Source organism: Cannabis sativa, chromosome 2 (genome assembly GCF_029168945.1).
Source record: "Cannabis sativa cultivar Pink pepper isolate KNU-18-1 chromosome 2, ASM2916894v1, whole genome shotgun sequence".
In the NCBI taxonomy this organism is placed as follows: domain Eukaryota; kingdom Viridiplantae; phylum Streptophyta; class Magnoliopsida; order Rosales; family Cannabaceae; genus Cannabis; species Cannabis sativa.
This window is the reverse complement of record NC_083602.1, coordinates 59,617,851-59,642,851: the sequence shown is the minus strand read 5'-3', so window position 1 is coordinate 59,642,851 and position 25,001 is coordinate 59,617,851. Positions and strand designations below refer to the sequence as shown.

Here is a 25,001-nt window from a genome sequence, read left to right as displayed (position 1 = left end):
TTTGGAACTTGAACAAATGGATGTGAAAACTGCTTTTTCTAAATGGAGATTTGTATGAAGATGTCTACATGACTTAACCTGTTGGTTTTGAGGAGCTTGGAAAGGAGCATATGGGTTGCAAGCTCAATAAGTCTATTTATGGACTTAAACAAGCATTAAGACAGTGGTATTTCAAGTTTGATGCAGTTGTCATTGCAAATGGTTTCATAGAGAATAAAGTTGATCAATGTATATATATGAAGGTTAGTGGGAACAACTTCATTTTCTTAGTACTGTATGTTGATGATATTTTGCTTGCTTCTAATGATAAAAATCTGTTATATGAGACAAATAAATTATTATCTGACCATTTTGATATGAAAGACCTTAGTGAGGCTTCATATGTACTTGGGATACAGATCCTCTGGGATAGAACTAAAGGTATCCTTTGGTTGTCTCAGAGAACTTACATTGATCGGATATTGAAAAGATTCAATATGCATGCTTGTTCACCTGGAAAGGCACCAATAGTAAAAGGTGACAAATTCTCAAAGGGCCCATGTCCACAAGAGATGAAATGAAAGTGGTTCCTTATGCATCACTTGTGGGTAGCCTGATGTATGCTCAAGTATGCACACGCCCTGATATTACTTTTGTTGTTGGCGTGTTAGGTAGATACTTGAGTGATCCTATACTTAGCCATTGGAAAGGATCTAAGAAAGTCATGCGGTATCTTCAAGGTACCAAGGATCATATGTTGACTTATCGGTGAGCTGACACTCTTGATATAGTTGAGTTTAGTGATGCCGATTATGTAGGATGCGTGGTTGATAAGAAATCCACATCATGCTACATTTTTATGATGGCTAGAGGAGTTGTTTCGTGGAAAAGTGTCAAACAGACACTCACAACATCCTCAACAATGGAGGCAGAGTACATGACATGTTGTGAGGCTACATGTCAAGTAATATGGCTGCGGGACTTCATTTCAGCATTGGGTCTTATGAACTCTATCTCGAGCCCGCTGAAATTGTATTGCAATAATTCCGTAGCAGTAGCTTTCTCTAAAAATGTTAGAAGTACTTCCCGCTCTAAACACATTGACATAAAATACTATTTTGTTAAAGAGAAAGTTACAAAGTCTCTTATTTCTATTGAATACACGCCTAGCACTGGCATGTTAGCTGACCCACTAACGAAAGGCTTACCCATATGTATATTTTTGGAGCATGTTGCTCGAATGGGATTGTTAGGAGCCTAACTTGTTGAGTTCAGTGAGCGTTTTATTATTATGTATCGAACATGCTAGTATCTTATATGGAATGCTTATGACATGTATTTTGAACATTCATAATGATATTATAGTCACTTCTAGTTATTGTTGACATATGCATGCATGTATGTGTTGTTTATAAAAGTGACAGGTACAGAAGGAGATGAATACGCATAGTCTCAATTTTGTTGTACCTCATGCATGTTTGGTTTGATTGTTAATGATTGTTATTAGATTAAATGTCTTCAAAGTCAATTCATACATAATATATGTATCCAGTCGATATGATATTATGTACGTTTTAATTGATTATGTGGTAGATAATGTTATGGTAGTTGATTATATTTTCCAAGTGGGAGAATGTTAGAATTATTATTGTGGACTAATATAATCATAAGTTTAATACCATAAACACAATCATTAACTATGTGCCCAATATTTGTCAACAACCATAATGGGATGGTTAATAATTATTTATTATGTTAGAGGAACATGAGAGCACCTTCATAACTATAATTGGTCCATTAAATTATAGTATACCATTATTGAACCACTTAAGCCCAATTAGTAAATAACCCATTAGGATTAGAGGGGTGTGACACATATTTATATATATATATATATATATATATATTTATATATTTATGTCTTAAATGAAAAGGATTAATGGTAATAGGAAGAGAAGAGGGGATAGCTCCATATTGCGTTCTTTTCCAATTTTGAGTTTGTGTTGTTTTAGTGGTGATTTTTGTATTCAAATGACTCACATGAATGGCTCAATGGGAGGAATGTGTACATTATTTGGGATGTTCTAAATAAAGTATTGATCTTGAATTTAATGATTATGAATAATGATGATTAATGTTTAATGTGTATATGGATAGCTCATAATTTATGTGATAGTTTAATACTTGCACCTCGTGTGCCACGTCACGCATAGACCACCAATATGGTAGTAACACTAGTCCAGCCAATTTAGTAGAAAACATTTTCTATTTTAGGTCTTACTTTTAAATTCATTATTTTTTGATGTCGTGATGGTATAATTGTAAATAGAATGTTATGAACAATGCTATTAGTATTAGTGGTGTCCAACACTATGGAGTGACACTATAAATAATTAGCAATTTTTAATAATAATTACTAAATTTAAATATGTGAGATTTAATTTGAATTACACAATAGATGCAAAGCATGGCACATATTTAATAGACACAATATTAAGATTTGATATTGAATTAGACAAAAACTTCATAGCACGACACCTTTATTTAATTGGTTTTAAACACCAATAGTGCCATTACAAGTAAATTTTATAATTAAAATGAAAATACCTACATAAAATATAAATTTCTCAATATGAAAATAAGAAGATACGATAGCATAGACTAACACTGTAAATTTTATGAGAAAAATAATACAAGCAAATACAGAGACTTAAACAATACATATCATTGGCCAAAAAATAATAAAAACAAAGAACAAAGCATATGAAAAGCCAATTATTTATTCCGTCTAGGAAGACACCCTTCACAGCAAATTATTTTAAATCTTCATTCTTTTTTCAATCCTTTTTCTTTTTATTTCTTGCTCTTTCATTGGAATTGTACGGATGGATTTTTATGGTACACGACATTCCTGGATATTCCAGATTTCCTTCGCGTATTGTGCTATTGTTCGGTCACTGCTGAACTTTCCACTCCCTGCAGTGCTTAGTATGGACATCTTCAGCCATCTTTTCCTGTCCCTGTAGTCAAAAGAATAATTCTATTAGTCAATTATAACCAAGATTTTGTTTCTTGATTTTATGGGGTTGAATCTAGATTGCATTGTCAAAGTTAGCTCGAAAATAAAACAAACTGAGAAGTTAAATCCATTTGAGGTTTGATTGAATAAGTTGGTGAGTTATCATGCTCTTGTAAATTCTGATTGAGTGCTATTATCTTACTTGTATGCTTCATCAACTTTTTCTTGAGCATCCATGTAGCTTGGGAAATCATAGCCAACAAGGAAATAATCTCCACGACCGAAACCGGAGTTTCCCTCAAGGGAGTCAAGAAGTGGGTTGTAGTCATAGCTGCCAAATACTCCACTCCTTATAAAATCCTTGGCCTCTTCAAATCGGGGATCAGGCTTAAACTGAGTTTTTAAAAAAGTAACCACACACACAAAAGGAAATCCTATAAGAACAAGCAGTAGTTTACAAGATTATTACTAATAATAAAAATAATATTTCCCTGAAAAATCATACCAGTCCATTTTCTCTTTCCTTCCGCAGTTTGGGAACTTCGTCAGCCGTAGCACCGAACAAGAAGAAGTTGTCCTCTCCAACTTCCTCCCTGATTTCTACGTTTGCCCCATCAAGTGTTCCAATTATGAGACAACCATTGAGTGCAAATTTCATGTTACTTGTTCCACTTGCCTCCATGCCTGCAGTGCTAATATGCTGTGATAGCTCACTTCCTGGAATGAGCATTTCCGCAACAGACACGTTGTAATTTGGAACAAAAATAACCTGAATGATTTTGACAGTTAAAACAGGTAAGTCTAAAGAAACTGTACACAATGTAGCATTTATAAGAAGAGGGAGGAAAGTAGTAAGTTAGTAACTAATAGTCTGTAAATTTAAAGTATCATAATTCATTATCATTTGAAATTAGTAAGTCTTGAACCTTGTAGGGCTCCTAATTGGCCACCAACCTAAACTACATTATATAATTAACAAGCATTCTAAAAGGTCTTTTCTGACTGAGAATCAACCTAAGGAGTGAGGACCCATATCTGTAGTTTCATTTTCTGCTAATTCATTTTCTGCTAATGAATTTTTCAAGTGAGCTCAGAATGGACCGAAAACAACTAACCTTTAAAAGGCTGTTGACTTCAGGATCATTGTTGACCACTGCACCTACATCAGTCACCAACTTAACAATTCTTTTAGCATTCGTGTAGGTAGCAAATGCCTTTCCTCCAATCATGATGGTGCGTGGAGTTGTTTTCTTTCGTTCTTCGGGGCTAAGCTCCTGTCAAATTTAAATTTTGAGCTGGTTACAAAGATGTACATAACATTCTTTGACTTTCCATTGGTAAGCAACTGAAAAATCTTTATCAGTTTTCACTGAGAAGAAAAATTAATATAATTTAAAGAATATTGAAGTATAGACCAAGACCAAGACCATACAATATGGACATGAAAAAGGTCATCATTATGATAACAATGACAAACAAGAGAAAGGTAATGGGAAAATTCTGAAGTGCGGTCTTCTACATAGTACATTAGAAGTAAGTCGCAGCAATGCCTTTTTACAATAGAAAGGAAAGCAACAATAAGAAGTATGATGTACCTTCAACTTCTTATATCTATATATTGCACCCAGAATGTTCAGCAGCTGCCTCTTGTATTCATGGATACGCTTCACTTGTATGTCAAACATAGTATTTGGGTCGATACTCACACCAGTCACACGTTCTATGTACTGAGCGAGACGCTGTTTATTAGCCATCTTGGCTGATGCCCATTCAGCTTGTAATTTCTCATCATCTGCAAACTGTTAGAGATTATTGGTGTAAGTAATAAGATTAAATAAATAAGACAGCCTTACTAAGAAAATTTTATCAGTTATACGAACTTTTCGAAGACCGACTAGCAGGTCAAGGTTAGTGACCCATTCATCAGTTTTTAACCATTTAGTGATTATGTTACTGAGTTCAGGACTGCAAAACCGAAGCCATCGGCGGGGAGTAATGCCATTGGTTTTGTTTTGGAACTTTGTTGGCCAAATAGAGACATAATCTTCAAATAACTCAGCCTTTAATATATCACTGTGCAATTGGGCAACACCATTGACCTACAAAAAGTTGGAGTATCAACGAGTCCATATTAATTTGAAATGTAATTAAATAAACAGCTAATAAATGAAGAGTTAAATGACTGAACATGGCTGGTAAAAATGAACAGAGAAGCCAGACAAAAAACATAATTATTTTACAGAAATTGTATTCAGTTGGTTATGTTTGGTTTGGCGCAAGGGTAATCGGATTGGAATCACCGTTACAATTGTATTATTTGGTATTGAAAGTTTTGTAATATCGTTACAAATGTAATCACCATTACACCATTTTTATATGAATGAACATTACAGATCTATACCTATGCAATGACTTTGTTATACAATTTATTTAGAAACAAAATGACCATTATACCCTTCCTTTACCAAAAGAATTTAAAGTAGTATATGTTTTTCAATAAACAAAACATCTTAACACCATTACTATTACCATTACCATTACCATTACCATTACCATTACCATTACCATTACCATTACCATTACCATTATGTTACACTAAACTAAATGTCATCTAATAGCAAAAGATATTTTCATGATTTTGAAAATATTCAATCAACCAAATGTTGCAGAAAGATGATTTTGTTTAATACATAGATGCAATCAGCTCTGCTGTGACAAACATCATGCCAGTTAAAGAAGATAATCCAAATTTTCAAACACATTTTAATGTCTTACCGTATGAGCAGAGACCACACACAAATTTGCCATCCGCACGACAGGCTTTTGGGGATTATTGTCTAAGATTCGAATGCTGGGAATCTTACTCTCAAGATCAATTCGTGTAGCATTTATCATTGCAATGAACTGCAATGAACTCACAATTCATTAATTCAATAGTAAAAGTTATCTATCTTGTACAGATATGTGAAAGGAAATGTCAAATACCCTCTTGTCAATTTCTTCTATGATTTCCATATGACGAGGAAGAAGCTTCCACATAACAGCTTGTGACCATTTTTCCAGTGCTTCGGGAAGGACCGTGTGATTAGTGTAAGCAACCGTCCTGGTTTAAAATAAAATCAGGTACTATTTAGCTCCAGTAGGAACTCTAGACATGAGAAGAAAAAGAAACACAATATTGTGCTCCCGCAGCCATAACAAAAACAACGTCACATAATACATATGAAAAGCATGAAATATACGGACCTTGATGTCACATCCCACGCTTCATCCCACCCAAGTCCTTCCTCGTCCATTAACAATCGCATTAGCTCTGGAATAGCAAGAGTGGGATGAGTATCATTTAATTGTACAGCAACCTTGCTGGGGAAATCAGACCATTTCCACGATCCCTTTCCATCTTTCCTCTCTTTGAACCTAAAGATAATATCCTGTAATTGTTTTCAAATTACAGGAATATTGGTCAAAGCTGTAATGCCAAGACAAACAAACTGAACATGGAAATGATATTCTTAAATGTAAAAAAGTGATAGCTACCAAACTGATGCACATTTTACCAACTAAATCAAACCAACCTGAAGTGATGCACTGCAGAGAAAAAATTGTTGCTTCAGCCTTAGAAGTTTTCCATCTTCTGTAGCATCTCCAGGATATAGAACAGCACAAATCTGCAAATTCAAAAATGGTATGAAAATGAATTTGATGGAAAAAAGTTCGAATGTGAATGCACACATTCATTTCTCTCCGAGATATACATATCATTAGAAGTCAAAAGGTAATGCATAAATTTTGTGCCATAAATTAAATGGTTTATGTGAAAACAATAATTCTCATACAACTTTTCTATGTAAAATTAATAGCTTACCTGTTGAGCTCGGGAATGAAGCTGTGCAGCAGATTCATATTTCCCATCATTAAACTGAAATAGGTTGAAATCCTCAGCAGAAGCTTTTGCTTCCCAAAGACGAAGGCTAATAGTGTTCTTGGTTTTGTATCCTGGAATTGGCACATCATTAGCCAGAGCTTGGAAAAGTTCTCCCTCAACCCATTTTCGGCTGTAAAACATTCAAAATATAGGTATAACTTACCATAAGCAGCTTCAGAAATCAAATTCCCTTTTCTTTTCAGAGGACAAACTAAAAAACAATCAAAGAATTTGACAAATTCCCATATATCTTTACGCAGCAGCATTATCAAAGAGCAATTATTTAGTGGTTAGTAGACATCATCTATTTCTATTTTCTAACTCTATTACTTACGATCCATCAGGATTGACCTCAACACGACCAAAGAATCTGACCGGGTACAGGACATCATGCCTGACAATTTCCCAAGGACTAAATTTCTGCATAATTTCCAATAAAAGGACATATCAGCAACAGCAAAGTTCTATGGAAGAAACAAAATAACTTAGTCGGGGAAAACAGAACCTCTAGCCAATCCTCAGCACTTTCTTCCTGACCTTCCTTAGCGATTCGTTGCTTAAACAACCCATATCTGTACCTCAAACCATAACCCCATGCAGGAAGATTCAATGTTGCCATTGAATCCAAAAAGCAAGATGCAAGCCTTCCCAAACCACCATTTCCAAGGGCAGCATCTTTCTCCTACAAAATTGACAATTTTTGTTAAAAAAAATTAAACAAAATGACAGTCTTACGGGACTATATATTGCAATGATCAAGCAATCTAAGCACAAAGTTCCTCAAATAGTAACACCAAACTGTGGTGAACCCAAATATATAGTACAATCCAACTTAATATTGTTAAAAGCTTCAGATTTCAAAACTAAGGCTACCTGTTCAACTATTTCCTCAAGTTCATGACCCAACTTGTTCAAAGCATCGGCATACGCGTTCTGGATATTGAGGTTTCCAATTGCGTTCGTCAAAGCTCGCCCTTGAAGAAACTCCATTGACAAGTAATACGTCTGTTTCGGATCCACTTTGTGAAAGTGAAGATACGTCTCATTCCATTGCTGCAAAAATAAAAAACCAACAACGAAGATTGAAAATCAGTATATACTCATAAACCAAATAATAAAATTTGAATCGTTACCTGTACGAGACGGTCGCGGACGCTCTCAGCAGTGGCATAGTAGGCTTGCTCGGGCTCGAACTTGAACGGCGAGAAGTGAGGACTGTACTGAGCATGGTAATTGATGTTCGACGCAATTGCTGCCGGCTCTTCAGCCAACGGCTGCGCATTCGCCGGAACCGTGGAAGATTTTCCAGCAGCTGTTGTAGCATTACTACCATTCGATTTCACCGAAGCCTCCATGTAAAGCTAGCTCTAATCGATTTTCAATAATAATAAAAAATAAATAAATAAATAAATTCAGGAATTGATCAAACTAAATCAAGACTAAAAATAACTTACATTTTTGAGAAATTGCAATATCTCAATACCGTAAAGTGCTGATTCTAATTGTACGGCAGAGTAGAACTCCCCACAGATTGAGGAGAAAGAGAAAGAGTTCAATAAAGCGCTGAAAAGAAAGAAAGAAAAAATCTAATAAATAGAAGGGTGGAGGAAGAGAAGATATTTTGTACATGTAATGTATCAGTCCAAACGGAGGAGAATATGCTAGGAAAGCAGACAAAATGAATTGAGTGTGAGAGTATTTTTGGTTAGTTTCCTAAAGAAAAAAGAGTAAAATATCGGAGGAGAAAGGAGGAGTTGGAGGTGGAAAATCTTTCTCTTTTTAGTTTTTTTCTATTTTGTTTTCTCGAGAAAGTGATGGAATGGAGTGAGTGAACGTGAAGGGGTCACATGGAGAGAGAGTACTTGCGGTTGATATGAGAGTGTGGCAGTGATCGAGTGAAATAAGTTTTTGGCGTTTTTCGGGATCAGATATTAAAGGAGCTATTACACGTGGTTCTGTTTATTTATAGTGTTCATTTTGACTTGGAAGAATTCACGGCGGTTGTATTGTATGTGCTTTCGTTTAGTTTAATTTAATTAGGAATGAGTCCTAGCAATTCCTTCCTACTAATCTCTGTTATTACCATTGGATTAGCTCCAGTCCAGTTTTTTTATGGCACTGTTTATTTATTCGTTTCGTTGGTATTTTATTCTAAATTTTTGTTTTCATTAGACAATAAATAATTATTGAACATCTATAATGGGAGTAAATTAATAAGAAATTTTTACACCAAAAATACAAATTATACACTTTATTACATATAAACCTACACACGGTTAAAGCAACTTTTTTACCTTTTCTTTATATTTTATTACACATATACCACATACACATCACATCTATGCACCAGTCACGTCAACTCACCTATCAACCATCATGCATCCCTCAATCACTTCCCTCTCTCTTTTTTTTTTTTGTTTTCCTTTGATTTTTTTATTTTATTTCAGTTTTTTTTTTTTTGAAATAACAAATAACCTCCATTGTTGAACCTTAACTCCCCACGATTCCTCAACCATTTTCCCTCTCATTTTTGTTCTTCAAAATTTTTTCAACTCCCACTAAACCATCCCATAACCTTTTTCTCTCTTTCTTTTTGTTTCCCAATCTTTATATAAAATGGATGTGACCCGTTCTTCTTCATCTCCTTCCCCTGTTCAAAAAAAAAAATTCAATATGAGTTTGAAATCACTAGCTAATAAAGCTAAGTAAAAACGTCCTTTTATTGAGGAGGAAGACTCTGATTTTGCTCCTCCATTAACGAAGCGTGGGAGAGCTCCTCCTAAGAAGAAAACAAAGGTCCGTGTGCAAGAAAAAATGGCTGAAGATGTTTATGGGAAAAACAATAATGTTGGTGCTGCTGTTCGAACTGAGGTTTGTTTTCGGTTTCATTTTCGTTTCCCCCCATTTTAAACATTTTCTTGTATTTCCATTTCATCGTTTTGGTTTTTTCTGGTTTGTGATATTTTAGGTTTTTCATTTTAAAATTTCGTTTGGTTTTCTTTGGATTTTTAGGACTTTATTTTTGTTTAATCAATTTTATTTTGTTCTTGGGTTTGGCATTTTAGTTTATTTCTTATTACTTTCGTTTCATTTTTGTTGTGTTTTATGTTCTGTTTGTGTTTCTAGTTTTTTTTAGATATTTTGAAACATTTGTTTTTGTTTTAGTGTCTCTAATCAGTGGGTTTTAGTTTTTTTTTTTTTCTAGTTTTTTAATAGTTTAATATGTTTATGTATGATGTGTTTTGGGAATATTATTAGGTATAGTTGTTTGCTGTTCTTTTTTAGGTAACAATTCGATTTAGATGTTTGTAGTTTATATTCGTAGAGTTGTTTCTGCTTGTCAGTTTGTTTTTAGTTTTTTTATAGTTTTATTATAGTTTGTATACTTGTTTATTTACAATTTATATTTATTGCTGTTAATAAATTATAATAAAACTAAAATGAAACTATTAAGAAACGTTTAAATTTATTTCAGAAACTAACTATTTCTCAAAGTGTTTTCTCCTTTTCTTATTTCCAAAATAAATTCTTGCAAACAATTGAATTAAACTAATATAAAATAATGATGCAACTGTAAATCAACTTGAAAAACCACAACACTTAATTCAATTTAATATAGTTGTGGTCATTGTGCTTTTTCATCAGTTTTATTTGAATCAGATCAATTGAATTAATAGTTGTATTTTTCTCGCTTTGGTTTCATTTTGGTTGTTTTGCAGTTTTGAAACGAGCGCGTATTTTCATCTTCATGGTTCGCTCTGTACAGCTGAAGGCTTAGTGCATGTGGTATTTTTGTAAATATTTGTATGTGGACTGTATAAATGTTTAATGGGCCGGCCTAAAGTATTTTTGTAATTTTTTTTCCTTTTTTGTATTTTTTTGTTTTTTTCCCAATTAATAATACTTTCATACCATGGACATTGCCAAAAAAAGAAAAAAGAAAAAAGAAAAAAAAAAGAGACAGATACTTCTCATCTCACTTAAATATTATGAAGAAATGGTAAAATATGAAATATTTTTTTTGGTAAGTTTATTTGACAAAATACTTTTGTTTATTGGTTTTATTGTTTTAAAATTTATTTGGTTAATAAATTATTTATTTTGGTATCCATTTTATATTTAGTATAGTTTTCATAATAAATGTATAATTTTTTTTTGAACCAAGAAAATAGATCATTCATTCTCAAAAAAAAAAAAAAAATAGATCATTCATTAACTTTCGGCAAGTACAATAGAATTAAGAGCAGCCGAAGTATTAAGCTCAGTAAAAATACAATCTGACATAAAACAAGACTCTCTAGCAACACAATAAGCAGCTTTATTTGCCGCTTAACGAAATTCAAAGAAACATTATTAAATGCATAAAATTAAAGAAAAACTTCATTCTAGTACTACTTTTGTAACTTAATTACAATAAAATCGTATCTTTTTTATTCTTTTTTTTTAACGATTAATTTTGAAATCTTCAACTTTTAATACCGAATATCAAGATTTATATTTATTATTAACTTAAATTAAAAGGTATTAATCTCTTAATAAATGTGTATATATCACTATTTTATAAAGTTATTAAATTATTATTAAAGCCTTCATTATTATCACATAAAAAGTTAATAATATTTCAGTAATTTTATATGATATAGCAAATTGATTTCAAAATTTCACAAAGATAAAGTTATATAGATACTAAATGGTATAATAAGATTGCTTAAAAAAAACTGTAAATTATTATTCCTTTAGATACTATTTAGCATAATGTTGAATTATTAGAGAATGCAAGTTTAATTTGATTTGATATGCTTTAGTTAAATTGATAAGTAATTATTTGGATACTACTTAGTAGTAGTATATAATTTTTTATTTTTTTTTATTCATTTTGATGTAATATTTTCTTTTTAGTATATATTAATCCTATTTTATTGTATGTGTTTTGTACTTTGTAGTATATAATTGAGTTTGTGACTGTGTTTGATACTTTGTAGTACATAATCTCATTTAAATTTTTTTTTTAAAAAAAAAATGTACTATTAAGTAGTTAAATGCAAATAAAAAAATAAAAGATACTATTAAGTAGTCAAATACAAAAGTAAAGAAAAAACTCATGTAAGATACTAATTAGTTTTTTGATAGATAATAATTAGTTAGATTATATAGCAATAGTAAGCTATGATGTATGCTTAACAAAATAAAATAAAAATTGTAATTAGTAATTATGAGAATTTAATTATTTTTAAGAAATTAAATATTCAAATACCATATTAAAGTTGTTATCATAAAAGAGTAAATCATGGAATGGGATGTAATTTTAAATTAAATCATTTAGGTATAGATATAAATAGTATATATAAGTACGGTATATTAAGTTTGATATGAGATTTTGATAATTATTTCAGATATAGTGTGTAGTTATGTTAAATCCCCTAACATTAAATACCAAAAAATGCATAAATTATTAAATTAATTATTATCATAAATATTTAATTGTATTTCCTTTTATCATCATAAATACTTAATTGTTTTTTCTTTAATTACATTAATTAGACAAACCACCATGAGTTTTCACTTCAACATACCAAAATTCAATTACTTGATGACCTCCCAAAAATACCCTAACTTTATTACTAACTTTGCAATTGATTAGAAGTAATAAAATAGAATGAAATTAAAAAAAATGAAGTTTCATTTTATTCTTTTATTTAGTTACATTTTAAAATATTAGAATGTAATTCTATTAAAATAATTTTTTCGGAAGAATGATAATTTTGAAATAAAAAGAAACATTATTTCAATGCAATATGAAAACTTATTAATATTTTTTTGTTATGCATTTTAAATTTTATTCCATTTCTATTCCCTTTCTCTTTCCGATTCCACTTGTATGATTTCTTACCAAGCACTAGTCATTCATACACAAGTAGCAGAATCACAAAAACAAATTACACCCTTTTCATTACTTGACATTGCGATTGAAAGAATTTACAGTAAATGTTGTATGTATGTATGATTATGAACAAATCCCCACTCCCAAAAATATAGATTTATGTAAATAATATCACTCTTTGTGTTTTGCTAATATAATACATTACGCTGAGATAAATTTATAACTATCATCTTCAATCCCAAAAGTTATATGTCTAGTGAACCTTGGATCTCCTTGAGGAAAATTGGATGAATGGTGAGAAGTAGGAGGAGGATGAGGTGGGAAGGCTTTTTCTCTGAACTCTTTTCTTATTTCCCATAAAACCTCACCACATTTTTTCATGGAAGGTCTTGAATTTCTCAAAGGAGCTACGCATTCTTGAGCTAATTTGAGTACTCTCTCTAATGCCATGTTTGAAGCTGGATTTCTCCTTAGTCTTGGATCCATGGCAAGTACTGGTTCTCCATGTTTCAACTTCTGCATTGCCTGCATAATTGAATATGAATGTGTTATAATCACTTGTCTATACTTCTATAATAAAATATAGGTTTTTTCCTATATACCAACTAAGTTTGCAGTTCTATGCTCATTGTTTAGAAGATTAGTCTGCATAAATTTCTTTAGGGATACAGTATTTCACTGGCCCTTTCTATGCTATCAAAACTTGTTCTTCCATTTTTGATAATATATAGTCAGTTATCTATGTTTAGGTCCACAGACCACATGAAGAAAATAGCAAGTGATCATCTAATTAACCACTTGGCTTCTTCATGTGTTGAATGTCTACAACATTATGGTATGAAAACTGCATGAAGATATCCTAAGCTTCATGTATAGTATAGGTTATAGCAAGTCATAGAGAAAAGGGTATATTTGTTATTTTCAAAAAAAGCCATTTGTGATAATATTCACCACTTCCATACAGCTAATAAGTTTAAAAATCAGATAAAAAAGAGGTGTTATCTACTACCTACTAAACGGATTGCCATAATAACAGTTTTTATTATTAGCATAGGTTAAATTTGCTTCTGTTGCATCTTAATGTTCTAGATGGATATTTATTCTTTCCTCTATTAACATCTCTACCAGACAAAGCGTACTAAAGTTGAGTTAATAACATGTCTTCATATGATCTGACAAGTAGATTATTAAAATCAAAACAAAGATTGATTTGAAGGTTTCTATAGTATAATGCAAGTTTTAACTTCTGACAATGTTTGATTTGATTGGGAACTTAGAATGAGTACTTACCCATCTTAATGTTAATCTCTCACTATCTGGTTTTTTTGTTTCAATGGGCTGTCTTCCTGTCATGAGCTCCACAAGTAGTACTCCAAAGGAGTAAACATCACTCTTATCTGTCAGTTGATAAGTTCTAAGGTACTCAGGATCCAAATAGCCTGCTGTGCCTTTAACTTGGGTTGAAATGTGAGTTGCATCAGTTTCTTGTTCTGCAGTTCTCCGTGCAAACCCGAAATCTGCCACTTTTGCTCTTAGCTTCTCTGTGATGAGGATGTTTGATGCTTTTATGTCTCTGTGGATTATTGGAGGATCTACCAAAATAGCATGTGAAGACTTCAGATATTTAAAATTTTATATATACAATAATGTTTAGTTTTACATTTCTATTTGATTTCAATGGTGCATCAAGTTTAAATTGGAACTGGTTTGCATACCTGTGTACATGTGGAGATAGGTAACTGCATGAGCTACATCAGTTGCAATATCTAGACGCTCGGCCATTTCTAGTCCATCCCCACGTTTACCTTCATTTTGAACAAGATTTGCTCTTATCAAAAAAAGTGCAATGGTTAAAAATACTACAAAGTTTTCCTCTGATGACCCTTTGGACTATTTGACCATACAAACCTGAGATTAATGAAAACAAATACAGCAGGAAGATTGGTTCTCCATCTAAACCATCCTAAAAGCTCCCAAATACAGTTACCTGTGTGGATTGGTTTCTGAAGTTTGTATTTAAAGTCTTACTACATATATAATATGGATATATTTATATATATGCAGACTTACCATCTAAATGTTCCCTTAGTGTCCCATTGCCAACATATTCAACCACAATGATCCTCTCATCTTCATGCTCCAAATATCCATATAGCCTCACCAAATTCATATGCTCAATAGTAGAAAGGGTTAAAATTTCATTACTGAATTCAGCTGATATAGCCCTGTCATATGTTTTCTGCAACAGTCAAAGATTGATGCAAATCATCAATACTTACTGATGAGCAAATGATCTTTATCCCTATAAGCTTCTAACCATGATTTAAGAAGTGTACAAATTATGAGGAAAAATTAAAAAAAATATAAAGTGTTTGCTAACAAAATCTACCTTCTTAGCACGTTTTACAGCTATCAATGTACCATTTTGAAGTAACCCCTTGTACACTGCTCCAAATCCACCCTCACCTAGTTTATTTGCCAGAGAAAATTTCTGGGTTGCCTTATTAATCTCTGCAAAAGTGAAATTGGGTGTCCCAATCTTTCCACTCGCGGCGCCACCATTAGAGCCATATGACTCAGATAATCTGTATTTTGATGATGAATTTCTGCTATAGCTTCCTGTTGAAATATCACTAGGAGCTGCAAAACACAATAATAGGAGAATTTAATTATTGGCCTGCAGATCCTTACAACTGCACCATTAGACCAATTCAATCAATCTAAAACGTTGAAACAAATGTAACAGTTTTGTTACATGAATTGATTAATAAGATCCAACCCCTTTTACTATAGAAAAAAAAAAATGAAGAACCCTTTAAAATTGGGAACAAATGAAGGGTAACTTACTGGAAACTCCTCTGAATTGGCCATTATTAGTGGCTTTTAAGCTGGCCTTGCTTTGTTTGAAGAGAAAAGCCAATGTGATAATTCCAGCAAATTTCTTAGCTGCAGCCCTGATATAACTAAGGGCAGATTGAGAACTTTGGCCTTTTTTCTTAGATTCATTCCTGTCATCCCCATGTTTGGATTTGGAGAATTGATAATTTTGGTTTAACTGAGGGCTATAGGGAATTGGACTTTTCTTCATTTGCAGGCAGAGGTTTTTGACTCAAAAGAGGTTTTTGAATCTTTAGATTGTTATCTTAAGAAGAAAATACTATGTATTAGTTGCAGAATTCAATCATTATAACATTTTTAATAAAGTGTTGTAGGACCAGTTCAAGCAAGTAGAGTCGTGCTCGCTTTCATTTGCATTGATTTCCATATCCATTTGGCATCAACTGTATTTTTTTTTTAAAGCTTAAATTAAGTTGGTCAAACAGAAAAGTATCCATTTGGTGCGGCTGCAGTACTGGGCCTCTGTTCAACTGCACGTTACTCCTCACATTGACAGCCCAAGCCCAGTTTCTAAGATAATAATGATAGGGACTTTTCACTTCTCAGGAGAATTTGACCAGTTTTTTTGTGTTTTTTTTTGGTCAACTGACATGTATTTTGATGTTTTTAGTCTACGTTTGACTATCCCATTGTTAAAATTTAGCAGTTTGGATGGTGTTGTTAATTCACTCCCTTCAAATTAATTAATAGTACTAATATTTAAAAGAATTCTTTAAAATCATAAGTTAAAATCCAAGGCACTCCAGCCAAAGGAGTGTGATTTAATAATCAACAACCTTATGAGGTGGAATTAATGGGCCTGATTTGTTGTCGTGGTGATGGAAGATATGGAAAATGGGTGTGCTGTTTTGACTAGGAACATATAATAATGTTTTCCCTGAGCAAAGAGTCATCGAAAAAATTGAATAAACAATAACAATTACAACAGCAACAACAATAATAATACAAACTTAATCATTGTAGAATTTAATAATCAATAGGGAGTTCGTGTTAAATTAGTGAGGTACTCTACCCAATACCCATTATTAGATTCTGCCCAAAAAGTCAAAGCATTGTCGAAAACTTTAGATCACTTTACAATTCAAAATTGATACGAGTTTAAGGCTCTTCTTCTTTTTATTTCTTTGCCCATTTTCCATAATGGAAGGTTGTATCCGAACATGGTGATTGCAGGAGGTACATGGGGGACCCTCTCTGACACTTCTAGAGAACCAAAAACAACAAACGCTTGTTTTTCTCTAATCTCTGTTTCGCAGAAGACAAATATTTGATTTTGTAGAAAAGAGCATCAAACAAAACTAATGAGGGAACGATACATTTTAAGGCAGCTCCATTATCATATTTCTCACCGGCCAAGACTATTAATACCTCACTTTTCTTTTCTTTCTTTTTCTGCATCGCATATAGACACAAAGCAAGCAAACAAAACGATTGAACAGAGTCATTCATATACATACCACTTTAGCCTTTACAACGCATTATTTATCATATTCTCATATTAACAAATTTTTCTAGGCAAAATTTCCAACTACAATTGACATGCATAATAAGGCTTGAGAGGCAGTAGAAAGATTCTATGTACATTTGAGTTCATAGAAAATGAGGAGAAAGATGCATTGAATGAAATGATATGGACGAAAGTTCCTTCTTCCAGCATTATGTAGTTGTACCTCAGCTCTGGTCCACTAAGACATCATAAAAGTATGGTCATCTTCAGATGGTAGGTGAGCAATTGTTGTCTATATAGTTCTGCTATAACACTGTCAAGCAAAATATTTGAATGTTGTCCACTAGGGAAACCGAAGGGTGAATACTAAAATTATTTAAAATTCTGAGCATGAACACTCTCATTTCTAAACAACACAGGTCCAACACAGGTTCATAAAACTAAAACTAGGTGGCGTTTGGTTGGAGGTAAAAAAAATAGAATAGAAAGAAAACTATTTTTATTTCATTTCTTTGTTTGATTACATTTTAAAGTATCGGTGGAATGACTATTCCATTTTGAAATGGAAAGAATGACCAATCCAGTGCAACATAAAAAAAATTAATAATTTTTTTTATTCTATTCTATTCTTATTTCCATTCTCATTCCTATTCCTATATTTTCATTCCTTCCAACCTCATGGATTTAGTGTTGGTAGCAATACTACTTCATGCTTTATGAGTCATGATGATAGTTCCAAACAACTAAGTAGCAAGTTCATAATCCACAGAAAAAGAATCAGCAGTTAGAAGATAAACATAAGAAGAAATTATACTTACCGGGTTCATCATAATTTACCCTCTCCATTAGAAAAGATTTTGTGGAAAATGGCTGTGGGAAAATACAAGAGTGATGTGAGCAACAAAAATCCTTGGAAAGAACCCACTAATTCTACAAAGAAACCAGATCCAACTGCTTGCACGATTATGAAAAATGTTCCAGCAGTATTTGACAGTCCTACGGGGAAAAGAAAAGGTTGTTGCAAGTTAAAAACTTCAGTTTTGTGATCAAGTTTTGTAATAAAATCAAAAGAAAAAGGTTTATTGCTATTATATATACTTGCTTTTATTGCTATCCAACATAGTAATTGCATAGAAACAATAATGCAAAATTATGCTGTTCAAATGTTATCACGAGGTTATAAAAAAATAAAATTTACAGCATCTCATTAATATGTTGTCATGAATACTACCATGCAAAACACCAAAATATTGTGGAGTACGTGATCTCCTGGAAACAGAAACAAATATCAAAAATGGTCTGACAAAGAAGAGTTAATTCAAAGAAGTCAAGTTAAGGTGATCTGGTCAAACCTGGAGATTCACAAGAAATCCTGAATGACCAGAAGATTTCAATCCAACAGCTAATGCGAACCATGCAGATGCATTCTTCTGCATTCACTGGACTTTTTGCTGTAGTTAATCCCACAAGAGCAACTTCCGTACCAAAAAAACCAATTTACTGCAGAGAAAGCAATTGGATCTTTTGATTATTCTATGCATGATTAAAATATTTAAAGATTAATGTTTTTATGGCTAAGAAAGATATGGTAGTGTGCTAGTGCTAAGGTTTTACCTTAATTGCTTACTGATGCACATGCACCAAAGGAATAGGAAGAAAAATATCCCCTGATGGGGTTTTTCTACTTTTGGTTTTTTAGATAAAAGAACCACAATTAATTCTATATGGTCCAGAAAATTTAATATAATTTTCTTTCTTTGGTATTTTTTAAGGGTGTAGTGTACTATAGTGAAAACTAATTGTTTAGTCAAAAACCAAGGAAACAAAACAGCTCATGAATAGAACGTTCTTGCACAAAACATGGCTGTTAATGAACAAGAACTCCATACCTGCATGATCTTTCGCGTTAAAGTGATAGATGTACCACTACAGACTAACAGGTCTGACCACAAACCAACAAGATATCCGATGACTGCCATCCCACTCCATGGAACAGCACTAAACCAAGCTGCATGCCTGAGGTCAACTTGAAACACCTGTAGTATGAAGTACTTCGCTTGAGTTTCAAAATACTTCTAGATACGGCTAACAAATGACACAAAATAAGGATAAGTATTAGTTCTGACAAAGTTAAAGCAAACAGGCATTCAAGAGAGAACAACGAAGAAACCCTGCAAAAGAAGAACAGTGAGTTTTCGTAAATAGAAAGTATCAAGAATCTATATAAAGGTCTAACACGACCATGAAAGCAAACAAAAACACTTCTCTCAAAATGTGTTTTGCCAAGCCCAAAACTAAAACTCTAATCTCCCCAAAATCTCACTTATGAAAACTCACCTAAAGTCTTCTTACATAGCCTGTAAAACAAATAACTAACTACCTAGAGAACAAGCTAATGTTGTAATAGACAAAACAGACTAGCCAACCAAAAACCGATTGTTAGTTAAGTTAGCTAATGTTGTAATACCACAATTTGTTTGTTGAAGATAGTATTATTTATAAATATTTACTAAATAAACTCTCATTTTAATGTTTTTGTTTTTCTCAAAAGTTGAATTTCCTTCCGTTAATAGTTTGTGCATTTAACTACATCTAGCTAACATTTTATAAACATAATGTTTAATAAAAGGCTAATTAGGATGTTTACCTCCTAAATTTTAAAATGTACTAAAGCATGCCTCAATTTTTTGACCGTTAAAAATTCCCCTTAAATTATTGAGATTGTTTGATTTAAGGACTTTTATCTAATTTCATTCACTTTTACTATTTTAGTAATTGTTTATGTACTAAATTATACTCCCCAAGCTTTGATATCTATCAAATCATGCCCCTCGAACTTTGACATGTACTAAATCATGCCCCCTGAACTTTCATCCATGTTAGAATTATTTTTATTAAAATTGGACAAAAGTCCTTAAAATTAACAATCTCAATAGTTCCTGGGAGTATTTTTAACGACCTTTAAAGTTCAGGAGACATAATTTAGTACATATCAAAATTCGAGAGAAAAAATCTTAATTAGCCTTAATAAAATTTAGAATTTGTACAACAAATGAAAATGAAAAGAAAAGAAAAACCAACATATTTGTTTACTCCAAGTATAGTACTACAAGATCGGACCACCTATCTAATCAAAATACATCACCAGCCCTGAATAATATAAACTATATGTCTCTCTCTTTGGCTTTCATGTATTTGTTGCATATTTATTTACAAATTTGAGACTGGAAATGGATGAAATCAGAGTTTGCTAGCATGTTTTCCAAACAATGAATGTCGACCTTCAGCAATTAGCTCACCAGACACTTTGTTCTTCAATAGCACTAAAGTTCCAGAATAACCTCCTTTTCTACCTAAAAGCCTTGATGTAATCTCCAATTCATCCTGCAAATTCCAATCCAGCTATCACATATTAGTACCCAGAAAACACCTATATGGAAATCTCAACCCAAAATCTACTAATTCATGACAATTAACAAATAAATGTAAAAAAGATTGAAAATACAATCATTATTGCCCCCAGGTCTAAGCTCTTATCACTTATGACTTGAACCAACCATTCAAACACATAACCACTTGAGCTAGTATAAATCTATAATCATAACTGGTCTAATCTCATTCCTGAAAATTTCATTTTCCTAAGTGATTAATGTTCCCTGAAATTAGGGGGAAAAGTTTTTCTGTGAAGTTCCCTATCCTAGGCACAAAGTTCATAATGATACAGAGATAATCAATGGGAAAGTATGTATCTTGATAAACCCAACAACATAAAAAAGGGGTTTTGGGTGTTTTGACACTTACACCAACCATGGCCGAAGATAAAAATGAAATGGACATGTCCACTGATACATTCATGGGTAGACCCTCAGTATGAGCTACTGCACCGCCGACTTCATCGACCAGATTTGCAATTGCGGCCGTAGCTAATTTTCCATTCCTATCCTGCAACAAAGAATCCAAATCAAAAGTCTTTCAAGTCAAACAAGACTCGCCAGTAGGCAGTAGCATGATCGAGTTCACTGCAAATTGTATCAACAATAATAATAATTTGCTTTCATTGATATACGATCTTTGGAATATCAAATTTAGGGTCGGTTGGGGTTTGAATGACTTACGGTGAGACGAGGAGGGACCTTGAAGGTACAAACAACTAGACCTTGTTCGACTCGGTCCACTCGGATGCCTTTGAGGGCGAAATCTTCGTAGAAACTGGTATCAGCACCGGGTCGGTGGGTTGGAATGACGAGGCGAGAGATTATGTCTAAATCTGCTTGGGTCGGTTGCAGAAATTGCTTTGCCTTTTCCATTTTCGATTTCCCTTCACTTTCAGATAGGTTCGGTTCGGCCAGCTTTCCTCTTCTTCTGTGATCGTGCTGGGAATTCTGACTAAACTGACCATATGACATGTTTTCTTGGACAAAAAAAGAACAAAGAAAAGGCTTATGATCGTGGCAATATCGGTAAGTATCTTGTTTAGATAGTTTAATTAAAAGTAATTTGCGCTAAAATCTCCTAACTATCAATTTTCTTGGAAAATTCGTTTATATTTTTAAGGTGTCGTCTGTCCAGTCTCGTTAAGTTTTAATTTTGTCCACATGGTATTGACAGGTCACTAAAAAATTATCCAATGTGGCTATATTTTACGAAATAAAATAAAAACTTTAAGAGTAATTTGCGGCAAAACCCTCCAACTATCAATTTACTTGCAAAAAATCATCCAAAAAACTTTAAGGTTGGATGGTATTTTGCAAGTAAATTAATAGTTGGGGGAGTTTTGCCGCAAATTACTGTTAAATTTTTTTTTTATTTTTATTTTGTAAAATATTGTCACTTAGGATAATTTTTTAGTGACTTGTCATTGCCACGTGGGCAAAATTAAGACTTAACGAGGCTGGACAAACGACACCTTGTAAACGGAACAGTACTTTGGAGGGTTTTCCCATCAAAATATGAGGTTGGATGATTTTTTGCAAGTAAATTAATAGTTGAGCGTCTTTTGCCACAAATTACTCTTTAATTAATAAATAATTTACGCTTAGCCGTAGATGGTCTTGGATTCAGAAAATTTTGAAAATGAATCAGGGCCTTCTGTCTAAATGGGGTTGGGCTCTTCTTACTGAAGAGAAATCGTTGTGTTGTGCTGTAATCGTTGTGTTGTAATCTTGAAAATCTTGATTTTGCTCTCTAATAAAATAGTTACCTAATTATGCTTCTTTTGTTAACTTCTATTTTTTTTACCGTTAAAAATTAAGATTTTTATTTCTGAATTTTGACCAATACAAAATTTTGCTCATTTTTATTAAAAAAAGTTATAATATTTTATTAATTCAAAAAAAAAATTATTAAAAAATTAAATAAAAATATTAAATTAATAAAAAAATAATTTTACTTTAAAAAATAATTTCAAACTTTATTTTATTTATCAACACGTATCTTAAAAAATCAAACCAAATAATTTAAATGAACTATTTTTTTTTTTAAAATCAAACTTATTTATATTTATAAACTCGTACCAAGTAAAAAAAACAATTAAAAATTTAAGAAAAATATATTTTTTTGGGAAAAAAAAATTATAAATTAAACTAAACAAATATTATGTTTACTTAAACAAATTTATATTTTTTATAAAAACAAAAGGTTAATTAGGATTTTTACTCCTGAACTTTGACATGTACCAAATCATACTCCAAACTTTTTTGGCAGTTAAAAATTTTTCCTGAACTATTGAGACTTTTGGATTTAAGGACCTGTGTCTAATTTTATTCAATCTAACTAATTGGGCGATTGCCCATGAACTAAATCATGCTCCTGGGACTTTGATATCTACCAAATTATGCCCCTCAAACTTTGACATGTGTCAAATTATGTCCCTCAAACTTTAACATGTGTCAAATCATGCCCCCTGAACTTTCATCCATGTTAGACTTTTGTTACTAAAATTAGACAAAAATCCTTAAATCCAACAATCTCAATAGTTTAGGGGAAATTTTAAACGGTCTTGAAAGTTCAAGGAGCATGATTTAGTACAAGTTCGGGAGAAAAAATCCTAATTAGCCAAAACAAAATATATTCAAGTTTGTTCCTTTAAAATTTAGTTTTTATAAATTAAATTTTTAATATCTAAATTAATTTTTTAATAAAAAAATAAATAACTTTTTATGTCGCGTAATTAGTTTTAAAATTTTAATTTCTTTTTAAATTTTCTTAATCATTCAAAATAATTTTTCAGATTTAAATTAAATTTTTAAGATTTACTAAAACAATGTTAAATCTTTTCTATCTTTATATTAAGGGGGTACACTTTGATAGTTGACAAAGTTTAGAGAACAAAGTTGTTAATTGACAAAGACATGTCATCGGGTAAACAGAATAATTAGACAGAACCTAACAGAAGGATTAAATTTCTATAAATGTAATAGTTGAGGGAATTTTTAACAAGCCGTATATTAACCATTCCAAACGCACTCGCTAAGAAGCCTGAGACCGACTTTAGCATGATCATGAGCTAACATGTTATGGCTCCTATGAACATGCTTAACAACGAGTCCAGGGCTTTGAGCTAGCAAGGCTTTAGTACAATTAATTACATCACTTAAAACATAATTATTACAAAAGACATTATTAATTTTGTCCACTACTAATTTACAGTCCGAAAGAAGGATAGAAACCGGCAGCTTAGTAGCTTGTAACCATTGAACCGCAGCCAAAATGGCTTTTGCCTCAGCAACATCCGGAGGAAGCACTCCTTGTAATGGGAGCATAAACCCTGCTTTAATGATCCCACGCTCATCCGTGACAATTGAAGCTAAACTAGTCTTTTGAGAGGCCACATCAATAGCTGCATCAATGTTAACTTGCCAGGTACCTACAACCGGGGCAGGGATTAGATCTTGACACTCTGAAGTTGCAGTATCCTGTTTGAAGTTCTTGGCACGAGCTAACTGAAATTCATCCAAAAAATTACAAGCAGATTGAAAAATATCTTGTGGCCAAGGCCTTTTATGATTATGAAACACTTTATTCCTATAGTTCCAAATTTCCCAAACAAAACAAAAAAGTATAGCAATCTGTTGAAATAAAAAGTTTCAAAGGTAGCAACAAAAAAGTTATCCATGGAGCTAGTTAAATTACTATTATAAAAGCTAATAAAATTTGAACTTTTCCAGGCTTTTCTAGCATACTTACAGTCCAAGATGGCATGTTTCACTGTCTCCGTGGTTTGATGACAGATCGGGCAGGCAGGGGATGGAATTATGTGACGAAAAAATAAAGAGGAAGCAACAGGAATTGAGTGGGACAAAACTCGCCAAATCAAGTGTTTAACTTTAGGGAGAACATTTGAAGACCAAACTGTAGTCCAAAACCGCTTACTATTTTGAAAAGAGGAACCCGAAGCTATACTATGGTCTGTCAAAGCAAGGTGATAAGCACTCTTAACACTCAAAATTCCTGAAGATTCTTGACCCCAAATGAGATTATCCGAGCCACATGCACCAGAAATTGGAACATTAAGGATATGGGTTACCGTGGAGGAGTCAAAATGCTGATTAAGCCTATCTAACTTCCAACCACCCGATGGGGAGAGAAAATAAGAAAGAGTTAAGTCAGGAGGAGGAGGGGAGGCATAAAATTTCTAACGAAGCCCAGGGATCCAGTGATCCTGAATCGCATGAATATTTGAGCCATCACCAACTTTCCAAATTAACCCTTTTTTCATTAGATCACGCCCCCAAAGGAGACTGCGCCAGGAGTAAGAAGGATTAAAACCAGGGCCTGCCTCAAGGACTGAAGAATGAGGAAAATACCTAGCTTTCAGGGTTTTACTAAGCAAAGATTGAGGACACATAAGAAC

The 25,001-nt window shown here is 32.6% G+C and overlaps 4 protein-coding genes across 5 annotated transcripts; 1 reads left to right on the top strand and 3 right to left on the bottom strand.

The window, feature by feature from the left end:
• Positions 1-556: 556 nt before the first annotated feature.
• Positions 557-1,240, top strand: LOC133034408 (secreted RxLR effector protein 161-like). The gene is made up of 2 exons (XM_061109490.1): positions 557-719; positions 798-1,240. The coding sequence occupies exons 1-2, from the start codon at positions 557-559 to the stop codon at positions 1,238-1,240; spliced, it is 606 nt and encodes a 201-aa protein (XP_060965473.1).
• A 1,250-nt stretch (positions 1,241-2,490) lies between these two features.
• On the bottom strand, positions 2,491-8,844 carry LOC115718920 (alpha-glucan phosphorylase, H isozyme). 2 transcript variants are annotated; one of them, XM_030647739.2, is made up of 16 exons: positions 8,378-8,844; positions 8,057-8,290; positions 7,797-7,976; positions 7,429-7,605; positions 7,258-7,343; positions 6,864-7,053; positions 6,574-6,666; positions 6,245-6,429; positions 5,984-6,101; positions 5,774-5,902; positions 4,879-5,097; positions 4,594-4,797; positions 4,114-4,272; positions 3,504-3,767; positions 3,201-3,391; positions 2,491-2,999 (listed from the first exon to the last, which is right to left on the bottom strand). In XM_030647739.2, exons 2-16 carry the CDS (start codon positions 8,276-8,278, stop codon positions 2,873-2,875), a joined length of 2,544 nt encoding a protein of 847 aa, XP_030503599.2. In that variant the 5' UTR covers positions 8,279-8,290; positions 8,378-8,844; the 3' UTR covers positions 2,491-2,872. The 2 variants fall into 2 exon arrangements, with proteins under 2 accessions (XP_030503599.2, XP_030503600.2); XM_030647740.2 differs by having other exon boundaries at positions 8,407-8,790.
• A 3,999-nt stretch (positions 8,845-12,843) lies between these two features.
• On the bottom strand, positions 12,844-16,078 carry LOC115720635 (calmodulin-binding receptor-like cytoplasmic kinase 2). The gene is made up of 6 exons (XM_030649801.2): positions 15,652-16,078; positions 15,194-15,444; positions 14,875-15,043; positions 14,520-14,609; positions 14,095-14,396; positions 12,844-13,329 (listed from the first exon to the last, which is right to left on the bottom strand). Exons 1-6 carry the CDS (start codon positions 15,890-15,892, stop codon positions 13,006-13,008), a joined length of 1,377 nt encoding a protein of 458 aa, XP_030505661.2. The 5' UTR covers positions 15,893-16,078; the 3' UTR covers positions 12,844-13,005.
• Positions 16,079-20,147: 4,069 nt separating this feature from the next.
• On the bottom strand, positions 20,148-21,646 carry LOC115721437 (uncharacterized). Its single transcript, XM_030650732.2, has 3 exons — positions 21,265-21,646; positions 20,951-21,091; positions 20,148-20,533 (listed from the first exon to the last, which is right to left on the bottom strand). Exons 1-3 carry the CDS (start codon positions 21,553-21,555, stop codon positions 20,390-20,392), a joined length of 576 nt encoding a protein of 191 aa, XP_030506592.1. The 5' UTR covers positions 21,556-21,646; the 3' UTR covers positions 20,148-20,389.
• Between the last annotated feature and the right edge of the window lie 3,355 nt (positions 21,647-25,001).

Bases quoted from the DNA above. Each gene is read 5' to 3' on its own strand.
- LOC133034408 (XM_061109490.1), top strand. From the start codon at position 557: ATGAAAGTGGTTCCTTATGCATCACTTGTGGGTAGCCTGATGTATGCT. The intron at 720-797 runs GTACCAAGGATC...CCGATTATGTAG, and splicing joins AGTCATGCGGTATCTTCAAG to GATGCGTGGTTGATAAGAAA.
- LOC115720635 (XM_030649801.2), bottom strand. From the start codon at position 15,892: ATGAAGAAAAGTCCAATTCCCTATAGCCCTCAGTTAAACCAAAATTAT. The intron at 14,610-14,874 runs GTAAGTCTGCAT...TTCAAAATGAAG, and splicing joins ACTAAGGGAACATTTAGATG to GTAAACGTGGGGATGGACTA. The intron at 14,397-14,519 runs GTATGCAAACCA...CTATTTTGGTAG, and splicing joins CTATCTCCACATGTACACAG to ATCCTCCAATAATCCACAGA.
- LOC115721437 (XM_030650732.2), bottom strand. From the start codon at position 21,555: ATGTCATATGGTCAGTTTAGTCAGAATTCCCAGCACGATCACAGAAGA. The intron at 21,092-21,264 runs GTAAGTCATTCA...TCTTTGTTGCAG, and splicing joins AGGTCCCTCCTCGTCTCACC to GATAGGAATGGAAAATTAGC. The intron at 20,534-20,950 runs GTAAGTGTCAAA...TGGAATTTGCAG, and splicing joins TATCTTCGGCCATGGTTGGT to GATGAATTGGAGATTACATC.
- LOC115718920 (XM_030647739.2), bottom strand. From the start codon at position 8,278: ATGGAGGCTTCGGTGAAATCGAATGGTAGTAATGCTACAACAGCTGCT. The intron at 7,054-7,257 runs GTAAGTAATAGA...AATGTTTTACAG, and splicing joins GAGGTCAATCCTGATGGATC to CCGAAAATGGGTTGAGGGAG. The intron at 6,667-6,863 runs GTAAGCTATTAA...TTGAATTTGCAG, and splicing joins TTCATTCCCGAGCTCAACAG to ATTTGTGCTGTTCTATATCC.